This window comes from Hesperophylax consimilis, chromosome 10, assembly GCF_061612785.1.
Source record: "Hesperophylax consimilis isolate HC1 chromosome 10, BYU_Hcon_1.0, whole genome shotgun sequence".
Taxonomy (NCBI): Eukaryota; Metazoa; Arthropoda; class Insecta; order Trichoptera; family Limnephilidae; genus Hesperophylax; species Hesperophylax consimilis.
Window position 1 is genome coordinate 12,182,712 of NC_142845.1, and position 13,181 is coordinate 12,195,892.

General features: G+C 35.6%; 1 protein-coding gene across 1 annotated transcript in view; it reads left to right on the forward strand.

Moving 5' to 3' along the window:
• Positions 1-13,181, forward strand: part of LOC149420300 (putative G protein-coupled receptor Mth-like 1) — a 122,145-nt gene that overhangs the window by 69,402 nt on the left and 39,562 nt on the right. Inside the window, exon 7 of the mRNA XM_089636079.1 lies at positions 4,761-4,950. Coding sequence (XP_089492205.1) covers positions 4,761-4,950 — 190 coding nt within the window. The remainder of the gene's footprint in view (positions 1-4,760; positions 4,951-13,181) is intronic.

The window sequence follows — 13,181 nt, forward strand, 5'->3', positions numbered from 1 at the left end:
CAAGTACAAGGTTCATATGGACGTTTTTAAAGCGTGAACTCACGATAAATACAGTTAAATATTTCAGGTAAGAAAAATAATCACTGGATAGTTATAATTTTTTTGACTAATAAGTTAAAATTTTGAAAATGGCAACCAAAATAATTTTCTGTTTAAATATTATAAACTTACCTGGGTAGGTACCTACTTTCATAGTTTGTCTGAATTCTTCACATAACCAGTTCAAATTTATTGAAAATTATACTTAAATTCACAGCAAATTTCAGTTCGATATGATTTAAGATATTCACGGCCAAAATTATTATAGTGATTTATTTTTGGGGTATTATGCCTTGTTGCACTATCGTCTTCTTTAGCCAACGTTTCGGAGAGCATTACAGTGTCTACCATCAGGGCAGATGTGTAATTACACAAACCAGGTAAAACTGTAATGCTGTCCGAAACGTTAGCTAAAGAAGGAGGTAGCGCAACACAGCGTAATGCCCCAAAAATAAATCACTATACAATTTGAGTTCATTGAACCAGATTTCACATGGCATAGCACAGACAACCGAAACCAGTAAGTTACGCCAAGTATTCATAGCGCAATTTTTGCGAAATATCATCAGATATAGAGGTATTAATAAATATAAAATAGCTAAAAACTATATGATACTTAATTACCGTTAAATCAATTTGATTTAAATGCTAAATAAGATACCTACCTATTATTGGTTTTTCCAATCTTAACTGTAAAGCAGAAATATGTTTTCTGAAGCACCAGAAATTGCCGAACGGCAAACTCGGATTTTGTCAAATCTGCGGATTTTTTTTGTTCACCTAACTGTTTTCAGGGACACTATCAATATACGAATCTTTAAAGTACCCGAGATACGGACGAAAAATAAACAATTCGCTTAATTATTTGATTGGCCAATCGTGTTTGATGTTTGTTTTATAATGATTTTCAAATTGAAATTAGACATGATATGCTCGTGATTCGTAGAACGACCCTCAAACAAAATTCGAGCAACGTCCAGTTCGGCAGAGTTGGAAATACACAAATTACTATCGTCATTTCCAGAGGGAATACTCGTACGTCCAGTTGATACTCTGGCAGAGTTGGGAACCCATACAAAATTCTATTGACAATTCTAGAGGGATAGAGGGAATACTAAAATGTCCAGTTGATACTCTGGCAGAATTAGGAACACATGCAACATTCTATCGACAATTCTAGAGGGATAGAGGGAATACTCAAATGTCCAGTTGATACTCTGGCAGAATTAGTAACATATGCAACATTCTATCGACAATTCTAGAGGGACGAGGGAATACTCGTATGTCCAGTTGATACTCTGACAAAGTTAGAAACACATACAAAAGCTAAGTAAAGGAGGACTGCAATTATTGAGGCCATCAAATCCTGCGAAATAAGGACGATCAACAGAAATAAGGGCACCGGACCCAACCAGGAAAAGCTTATGAAAAAGTTGTTGTTTGCACATAATACCTCCACACCCAATTTTATTTTGTTGACGCGGTCTGTAGAGTACCTATTATATAGGGTGCCCTGATTTAGTTTATACATTAAACACATTATTTATTTGAAAAGTGGTTATTTTTTTAAATTTCGTTAATAAGTAGGTACATTTGATTCGATTATGTATGGAATAAAATACCGGACAAATGCGCTCCAGGACTGTCCTTGCAAACTCTTGTTCTTTTGATGAATTTTAAGATAACATCATTGCTTAATAATTGTGGAAATCACAAGTTGGATCTCCGCCTTTAGCTCACTAATTGTTAGCCGCTTATTGGCATACATATATGTGACTTAAAAAATCACCAATGAAAGAATTCGCATTGTGTTGAATCATGCGATCTTGTCGACAAATTCTGATCAGCATTTCTTGAAATTACATGACTAGGACATTTTCCGAAAGAAAATGCCAAGACTTCTTCAAGTTACCATACGGTAGAATTCAATGACAAGAGGAATGGTTCTATTGAATAAAATTTATGAAACAGTGAATATGTTTAATTGTTCTTTAAGTAAACTTTAAACTTGTTTGTATAATTATTTTCCATAATGTTAAGAACTTCGGTTTCAGTAAAGCTTTCTCCCTTTTTATGAGTTTGAACCACAGACATAGGAATTAATAGACGAGAAGATAAAGGCGAGGGGTAAAATCAACTGTGGAAGAACGAAGGGAGTAAGGCTGACTGTGATTCGTCAATAAATCAATCTGACAGTAAATAGGCATCTCGCATTATAATATCACCATTTACTTCCTAAAAGTAAAATCTGCCTTTGAATGAATAGACATTTTTACATGGGAGCGCAAATTACTCGCCACGTTATGAACTAATTTGCGAAGTCCAAATTCGGCAAAGTAAGGCAGCTTCTATGTTCAGAGTCGTAGTTAGTTTCAGAGTATTTAGTTAAGACACTTTTACAAATATCTCATAATTTACTTACCCCAGTAAACAACGATGAGCACACTTGAGAATCGCTACATTGTGATGTGATAGTATATGTTTCTAAAACTGATCCACATAATACGGTGTGAATAAGCTTAAAATAAAGTAAAATAATGCTTACTTATGGAATGTAATACGACAATTGGGTTTATTCTCTTTTTCACATCTATTTTTACAAGTTTTCATATCACAAGTCAACATTTTGCCGCGTTATTTCGTAAAATGAACCGATGATGCCTCGACCATAGTTCGCACAAGAATGATGACGTCACGTATTCAAATTTCACTTGAGGCCATATGCGAGCCCAGCCGGCTCAATGGAACCGGTATGGGGAGTGGGGATAATACGCTTTTAATCACTTAGGGCAGGTCTACTAATATTCATATGTCTATGGTTTGAACAATAAAAATGCTTTGTTCTTTCGTATTGCATTACATATTTACTAATTACAAAGTTGACAGGTGACAAGTGAAATTTTAGAGCTGTTGACTATAGTAAAAATGGTGCTAATTATAAATCTGGCGCTCCCTTTTGGACTTCCTATAAAAGAGGGGTACCTGGAAGTGAACAGAGTCTAGAAGATAGAAACCGATACCTACATACCTACTTATTTTCTTTACTCCGATAAAATCAAAAGTATTTTTGGAAATGCGCCTAACTGAAACATGTTACTTGTGGTAGAAACAATGTATTTCAAACATAAACAAATCATGTGTCACTTTCTTTAACGCCAGTGGTATACTTCTTACCAAAATAATGGGTCATTAATTGAAACGGAATTTAAATAAACATTTTATTTTTGGCAGCTATCGCAAGAATGAACGTTGCTACACATCTAAAACATCGTCCATTATTAGGTACGTACAGCACATCGAAAAAACTTCATGCAAATAACGTCGTGCTAAAACGTTAAACAAAAACGTCACGCCAAAACACTTGCCAAGTAATCACGAAACTTTTAGAAATATTCGTAGATGATTGTATTTATAAAACACCAGCTGACGTGTACCCGGCGTTGTTTGGGGTATATGAATAGTTTGGAGTACTGTTTTAAGGTTTTTTTAAATAATATTGGTATGTAAAAGATGTTATGTTATGGTGTTTTAGGAGTGTAAAAAAATGTTTGTCGAAGGACTTTGGATGTTAGTATAATTACCACTGCACATAAGACAGTAAAATGTTGTATGGAAGGAAGGACTCACCATTAGAAACAAGGGCACTCGTTTCTTCCTGTTTGTTCTCCTCACAGCAATGGCACTGAACACATAACTGTTTTCACGATATTGGCGCGGATGTAAAGAGGTAATAAGGTAAGCGAGGTAAGATCTCGCGCGGATGCGGTTTTTTCATAGTGAGCTATGCGGGATATTGTAACAGACTGACTACACTATGTGCACAGAAAAGGTGCAGAAATCGAAGTAGGTAGGACAAAGGAACAACAATATTCTCTCAGATGTGTGTATAATTGATGTATAATGCGTATTGGCGCAACAAATTACAGAATGTTTTTCTAAAAAATTGAAAAGTTTACTTTTTACAAGTTTTTGTTTCACTTGATGGTGCCACGTCTTCCTTGGGCGTATCCGACTTCCACCATTCACTACTGTGTACCACATTGTTACTACATTATATCGACTTTTCTTCGACTCCGTATCACATCCCCGGACGTCTCCCACTTTTTCTACCACTCTCGAAACACTCTCACAACATTTTCAAATTTATTTCATTTTTCAAATGTTAGAATAAGTCGGGGACAACCAAGGAATACTCGACGAATTCGAAGTCGATGCAATGTAGTTTTTTAACAGTAACATTATGGTTGGTACACAGTAGTGAATAGTGGAAGAAGTCGAAGGCGCCCGATAAAGACATTAGCAATAGCGAAGTATTGCAGGGGATCCACTAGTAAGCTATAAAATTTAGTTTTTTTTTTTTTCAGAAATGAAAAATTTGTCCAAAAAAAGTACCTTGGAACAATTATTTTTTCAAACAATCTTTTCGATTATTCCCATATGACAGATCGTAGTAGGAACCACGAACTCTGGCAGAATAAAAGAGTAATATCCAATAAGGCCACCATCTTGAACCGGAACCGGAACGTAACAAACAAATTTACAGACAGATGAAATTTCCAAATGGTCGAGTTAAAAAGGGTTTTATAATACTTTATTAATACGATGCAGTTCCACCAAGCATTAACAGACATGTTTTTTCACTGGATATCCTGATTTAGTGACGTTTGTAAAGCGGTTTACTGGCCTCCTTTACTAACAATCTGAATGTTTGTTCCTTTTAGCTGAGGTGTCCACGCTGGCGTACTTCTACGGTTTCGTGTTCATGCTGCTGACGTGCAACACGGTGCTGTTCGTGCTGTGCGCGCGGTCGTTGGCGCGCCAGGCCAAGGAGCTGATGAGGCCAGCACCGCCCCACGAGACACAGCTCGGCCGCGAGACGAGCGTCGAAGCCTTCAGGCATTACAAACAAGTGTGAGTACACCTTTATACTATTCATTTTGTACCATCTACTAAAATAAACTTCAATTTAATAAATTTAGCAAAGGAGGACCTAAACAAAAAATTCCTGGGTCCTAAGGAAAATTTTTATTCCTTTGGGCTAAAGCTTTATTTGGGGATGCTTTGTGCAGGATCTTTTTAAAGGAAAGAAAAATTTGGAAACACGCAGAAAATTGAGTATTACGAATCTCTTCAAATTTTTGGTAATCCGGTTTGAAACGAGATTGACTTTTAGAATATTCCTAATGTATCGGAACACGTGTTCATGCACGTGTATTTGCCTTGATAATATATAATGACGAAATGCGAAAATATTAGGATTTTCATGAACACTTGTTCCGGCATCGTGATAATATATTCGTAATTTTCTAAAAGTTTCAGAAAACCTATTAATTTATTCGTTAAGACCTGCAATCCTGTTTGTAATAGAATAATTTGAAGAGATTATTAATAAATTAGCAATACTCATTTTTATCCGTATGGGAAAAGGTATGAGGGGTGGGTAGGAGTGACTGAGGAGGACATATGAATGCATTTCTCCTACTGCGTTGCAAGGCGATGGGTCGAGAGAGTCCTGCTAGAAATTTGAAAAGTTCTCCCTCAACCAATCTCTTCCGATCCGGCGTCGCCACACATTAGGTGGGCCGACGTGTCTGCCGCCGAGATCTAGACAAACCTCACATAATGAACCCGGCCATCCCTGCTGAAAAGTCCATCCCAAGTCCACGTGAAAAGAAACCACTTGGGGTGACCTGTGGCAGAGGTTTTCAATAAATTCAATAAATCCCTGGGCAGCGGTACCCATTTTAAATTGTAATTCCCAACCAATGGGAGGCATTCTAGATCGCTAGAACCTACCGTTGGCGCTAATGACTAAAGCTTTTACACGAAATTTTAATAATTTTATTAATAAAAATGCTTCAATGTTGTTTTATGACTTTAAGCTCCTCGAGAATAAATATAATTACCTTGATTGAAAAAAAATCGCAAACTATTCTCCGAAAATCATTTAGCTCTATTATTTAACCTCACGGTATGAAAAAAATCACGGTGTTTCTTCAAATGCTACTTAATTCAGATGTCAAGATATTTTGCTGTATTTTAAATAAGTCATGTTTTGTTACATATTTTCATAGTAGTCGATTACGTCTATTAATTATAATCTTTTTTACCGTAATAAAGTGTCAACCATCGTCGGTAATCTTTTTCTACTTTTTGATCGCGCCCCCGCATTACCAATTTCTACTGATTTATAACACATTTCTCTTTAACTTTTTAAGTTCCAAAAAATATGTGTTGTTTTTGAAGATAATATCTATACATTTGTAATGCCGAAACGTTAATTATATGAAATTCCCTCAATGAAAAAAAAATCGCAAAGTAAGCCACGAAAATTATTAAGAACACATTTTGTTCTGTTATTTTATATGTTATAGATTATGAAAAATTCTCAGTGTATCTTTAAATGTAACTAAAGCATTTACGGAGAAATTTTTGCTCTATTTGAAACGAGTCGTGTGTTATTAAATATTTTCACAATTTTCGCTTAATTATTATAGTTTTTTTTTATATTAGCATAATATGTAATTTAATATTAACATATCTCCCTTTGATGCCATCTTTGAACTCTTACTACAGGGCATTAAGTAAAAGGTGCAAAATAACCTTTTTGCATTTATTATTTCTGAATCTTCAATAAATTCATTATTGGGAATCAACCACTCAAATTATTGCTTTATTTGAGCAGTATTCGTTGAATACAATTAAAATAATTCAAATCAATAAAAAATAACTAATTATTGAAATTCAAATACCTCTGACATCGCCGGTATGTACCTACCGTCGTTATTCCTTAGAAACAACAACAAGGAAAAATAACATTTTCTAATGATTCCGAGAATCACGAGAGCTCTAATTGTATTAATGTCAAACATTGCGACTTTAAAATAAGCAAATTAAAATCATTCTTAACGAACAAAAATAATTTTAAAAATAGCCGTAAACTGCTGTAACAATGAAATACGAGTATGAATTTCGTCAGAATCTTATTATCGTATATTTTTATAGCCTCTTTATTGATCAGCCGTAATAAAATCGTCATGAGTGATAAAATATAAGTAAAATCGTCTGAGATGGGCTGGGCATGTACAGAGAATGCCGGATACACGCGTCCCAAAAAGAATTCTGACTGGTCACCCAGGTGGAAAGAGAAAAGTGGGAAGACCCAGACTGAGGTGGGAAGATGAGGTAAGAGGGGATGCAGCACAGCTTCTCCAGGTGACAAACTGGAAGTCAGCCGCTGAGGACAGGAGGAGTTGGAGGCGACTGTTGCAGGAGGCCAAAGCTCGATATGGGCTGTAGCGCCATCGAAGAAGAAGAAGAAGAATAAAATCGTCATAGAATCACGGTAGCTGTTTTAAAATTTCAAATATCGATTGAAAAGTTACGAAGTCATTACTTACATAAAACTAAAAGATAACACGGTGTCCGGAAACTCGTAGTACAAACGTAAACTGGTGAATCTACATCACACAGAGAATCAATTTGGGTATTTCGTATATTTCTCTTTTAAAATTCTTTTAAATAAGATTTTTCTAAATTGACCTAAAAAATTCCAACTTAAATAAATAAAACTTTGTAATACACCACTTTTTATTGGAATTAATAATGACAGCCAACCAGGTTTCGCTTATCTCAAGCTTTGTCAGGGCTTATTAACTAAATATAATTACATACAGAGACATATATATACAGGGTGTATCGGCAAGTACCCGACAAACTTTAACCAGCTATTCCTCAGCACATTTGGAGTACAAAATGTTATGGGCGCTTTGAGGTCCGGTAACATTTTTTTTCCATTAAAAACAAAAAAATAAATAAAAAAATCCACACTCCGTCACTGTCATTTGCATTGTATCTCGTGTTCAGTAGCTGTTATTAGCAAGTGTGTCAAAAAGTGTCCTCGCTCTTTCGTACACACTAAATAATAATAGTTAAAAATGAGACGAATGGTGCCGTGCCATTTCGTTGTGATTGTAAAAGCGCGCCAACGTAGGTACGTACGTACATTATTCAACGAAACTCGAACAAAATATTGCCAGATGGGTTTTCAAACTTTGACAAAGGATAAAACATTGGTGACATGTGGTGAAAATATGAATAGTAATTTTTTCATTAAAAAAAATGTTACCGGACAACAAAGTGCCCATAACATTTTTTACTCCAAATGTGCTAAGGAATCGCTGGTTAAAGTTTGTCGGGTACGTGCCGATACACCCTGTATATAGAATAAAATAAAATAATGAGTGAAAGAAACTTACTTCTATGTTGAAATGAGTGAAAAAAACTTACTTCTATGTTGTACCTACCTCAAAATATTCTCTAAATGTGATGTAGAATTACTTGTTTCCCGCTTCTACTACGAGTTTCCTTACACCGTGTAGGTATATACCGAAATATTCGGCGATATACCTACAATATTAGTAAGTATTGCGTATCCGGAATTTCGTAAGTTTGTATGTACGAGAATCCTGAGTTGGAATGGGAGTAGCAATACCGTATAAATGTAATCATTACTAAATGCAACTCTATAAATTTCTCTGTCCGAAAATCCCAGATGGGGGGCGGTTTGAATGAAGTTGGAGGGATAAAGATTTCCCCGATTAAAAGTGACGAAGTTTTTAATGGAAAACAGTCATAACGGAGATAACTCTCGCCAGTCTCCCCTCCTCCCCGCCCAATCCCTACCTACTCCCCTCCTCGCGAGTATCCCAAAACTTCGCAACTGTCCTTTAACTTTAACTTACAGTATCTTGCTGAAATCCTTACATTAACTAATGCAGTGGCACGAAACTTGTGGTGTGCACAACACTTTTCGTACGCCAGCCACTATACTTTATATAACTATTTTAATGATCTAAGATTCTGTGCAAAGTTATTTCCTACTGTCAGTAGGTCGTCTCAAACAGCGTTCCGTATTCGTCATAGTGAGAACGAGTAAGCGTATCTAGTCATTTCAGTCACACCCGTGATGAATGAAGAAGAAGTAATTTGTCGCAACTTTTAAACACATAAACGCTACTCGGTCCTAAATAACACACATTCTTTGAATATCTATCTTTGTAATGAGAAAATTATTTACTGAAAACATGAGAATTTTTCTTACTTTCCACATTTTGGGTTAATTTTGTGAGACAATGTCATTGCACACTATGACCTAATACCCCAACAATCGATCTTGATAGGATAATATGTTTTTAAATTTGGATTCATCAATTTTCTAATAATTTCGTCTCGAAAAGACGATCTCAACTGTCAATTAAATTTGATCCAATCTCAAATATGCTTTTTTTTTTTTAATCATAATTTTCTAACAGGATTTGAAAACCTCTCGTAAGTAGGTAAGATCTCAACGTAGATGTATGAGCCTTATTCAATTTCATTCAAAGGTCAGTTGATTAAATGTTTCCAGATGTTTTCATATCTCTCATTGGTAGTTGATTTTGCTTACAAAGAAGTCACTATTTACATTAAATAAATAATATGGTTTTGAAGTGTATGTAATGCAACGCGAGCAGAACTGCCGAACTGAACCTCAACTTGTGGGAAACGCCGGCTCGCGTTTTGTTAAATAATTCATAAGAAAGAAAACAATACCGCAATCTTCATCGAAATTTTTCGTCCCGGATCTGCCAAGTTATCTTGAGATATTGGTGAATTATTTTTGTGTTAATTTATTTTAGAATCTTAATGTTACGGTGTATTGTAACACAAGACTTGTAAGATCATAAATACTGATTGAACTAATTAGTCAAACCGAGTGTTTACCAATAACATATAAAGACGAATGAAGACCGTCGGACACCGAAGACTATAGATCTCTAAAATACCTTATACTACCATAGAATTCAATGGAATACCATATAATACTGTAAAACCATAGAATACTATACACTACCATAAAATACTGTAGAGTACCATATAGAATACCATAGAATACAGCGAAAGATAATATCAAACCGTAGAATTTGCCATACGCCTTTTAGTTGATTTTCCAATGAAAACTACGATTTAGAAGTAATCTAAATCTGGGGTTAATGATAGTGCCTATGTCAGTTTCTGGAAATTTGATGTATGTATCAGAAAACACCCTTTATTGGAATGGAATGAATACTTTTGTTAGTGTTTTAGTTGAATCAAAAAACCCGCTAATATCCAATGTAGAAATCTAAATATTCTTTCAGTGAATTTTTCGCCAAGAAATCGAGAAACCTTCATTCCTGAGCCATTCACAAATTTGACAAAGGCAATTCTAACACTAAGCCGCAGAAATATTCGTATTATTAGAAGGCTACAGGAGACTACGTTATAAGACCGTAGATGAATATACATATGACAATATTTTTTCTTTTCAGATAGAAAAAAGCGACCTAACAGTCGACCTAAAAGCGACCTAAACTAACCTAACCTAATATTCATGTCGTAAATTCACAGATGATATTAAATAGGAATAAAAATTGCTTAGAATATGACATCAGAAATCCTTTCGTGATTATTCACCTACACCTTTTTTATATTGTATTTGCGAGTGGGCGTGTGTTCTAGAGTCATCAAATTTCAACGACTTTCCAAAATGCAATGCAAATATACAACACGAGTATTATATCCGGCTCTCATCTGATAAAATGTATATATAAACAGTAGAACTGTGTAGAAATGACGCAGGTTCTTTCGGTTGTAATAAATGTATAAGTGAACATTCGAGATCAAGTTCTCCCATGGAGACCCAAAAATATTCCATAATAGACCCAAGAACATTGCTAGAAAGTTAAAGCGTAGATATTTATGAATAAACTTATCGGCATACATATGACAATTTTACAGGGGTAAAATACAATGGAAATAAAACTTGTGGTTTTTGCAAGGCGTCATAGACTATGCAGGGGTAAAATGCAATGGAAATAAAACTAGTTGTTTTAGCAAGGCTTCATAGACAAGCTCACGTCAGCTTTGTGCACGGAGAAAACTTATTGATATAAAATATAGCTAATTTATTAAGAATCTCTTCAAAGTATTTGTAATCCGGTTAAAAATTGGTTTGCAAACCCGACGAGAATTGATAGGTTTCCTAATAAACTTTCAAATTTTTTTTTTTATTTTCGCGTTTCGTCATTGTATATAATCATGAAAAATGCAGGTTCATGAACACGTGTTCCGATATTAGGTATGTACTAAAAGTTTAATAGGAAAAGGTCTGCAATCCAATTCTTAACCCATTTTTATCTATTTGATTTCCATAATCCCATTTTTACGATTTTAATAAATCAGCAATACTCATTTTTCTCCGTGCGCATTGTGCAATTGGGCATACTCCTTAATTTAACCTAAACGAACCCAACAGCATACCTCATATTTTTTATTGCCCCATTTGGCCGATCCCGTTAGGTTATGTTAGGTTAGGTGTGGATCACTCACTATCGACAATTATATTTTCGATTCCGTGATGTGTCAAATTAACAACTGTATTCCGGAAATTTTATAACAAATTGTTTTCGGAAACGATTGAAAACCCACATGGGGATAGACTGTCGCCGTCCAAATTAGATTTGGATGACCGCTAGATGTTGTATCTTCAATTAAATGCAAAGTTCACGAAAGTTTGGTAAACCCTGAACCAATTAATAATGCTAATTGGCATGCCATGGGTACATATTCGTGTTCAAGCGTGCCACGTAACCAGTGTTTGCCTTGTCCAGATTGTAAAAAAACGCGTTCGCTTAGTAAATACGGAAACAGCCAACAACTTAAATAAATAAGGTAAACTTACAATAAGTATTATTTGCGGTGCCACCGTTAATAACTCGAGCAAATTATGACTACAGCAAATTATTATAATCTCAGGTAAAAGGAATTTCTAGATAGCACGAGAAATATTTGATTTTTATTACATGTTGTAAAGAATAGATCCATTAGTCTTATCGAAGGTATTATTGACAAGTAAACTGATAAAGTCCGACGTGCTGCAATGAGTGAATAAGCACAATAGAGTAAATATTATTTTCAGCACGAAGAAACCAAGGTATCTGGCAATGATGTATAGGGTTTTCCAATAAGAGGGGTTATTTTGATATTCAATCGTGAAAGATCAATGGTTTCGTTGCTTGTGTGGCACGTAGCGCCGTCTTGTTGAATGTAAACGTTGTCCAAATCAATACTATCCGATTCCGGCCATAAAAAATCATTAATCATCTCTCGATAGCGCAATCCATTCACCGTAACTGTTGCTCCAGCCTCATTTCGAAAAAGTAAGGTCCAATGACTCCACCGGACCATAAACCGCACCACACAGTCACACGTTGAGGATAGAGAGACTTTTCAACAATAAATCTTGGGTTTTCCGAGCCCCAGATGCGACAATTTTGCTTGTTGACGAAGCCACCGAGGTGGAAATGGGCCTCATCACTCAAGATGATTTGCATTTGATTCACTCAAGTGAATTTTAATAATTTCAATGCGTTGTTGAAGCGTGTATCGTTCCATTTTTATTAATGGCGTAGTTTCTACATGTTAATGTCAAAAAATGACAGCTTCAAAAGTCACATCTACCGAAATAGCGGGCTATTCAAAATAAAACCTCTTATTGGAAAACCCTGTATATAGATAGAGTCAGCTTTGGTGTTCGAAGTATGGGCCACGCATATCGGATCATTGTCCGATGTGAGATATCTTGAGCATCAGTCAGTTACAAGCGCTCGCCGGGCACAGGTCTCCGGCGATAGCTTCAAATTGCCGACGTGCACGCTGAGATATTATACAAGTCGTACTGAAAAATATAATGAGTGCAATGGTATAACCTTTCATTGGTAAGTAGGGTTTTACAATAATCAGTAGTTGTGTAAAATGACTTATTAATGTTGAAAACTTGTGGAGCATTTGGCAGCTGCGCGCGGCTGCCGGTCAAGTTCGGCTCGTTCGTTGAGTTCGTTCGCGGTCGGAAGGATTCGGGCGGAGTCGACGGCCGCCACACTCCCCTTCCTACTTCCCGCACGGGACCAACATTTCACACTGATATTGTAAGGAATTTGGAGACTATTTATATATAACTGGTTTCTTGTGAGTAGAATGGGACTAAAATGAGAAAGAGAGTTGTTTTTTGTTTAATTGGCTGTAATTAATGTTTTAAAAGCAATAGGTCTTTAAAATAC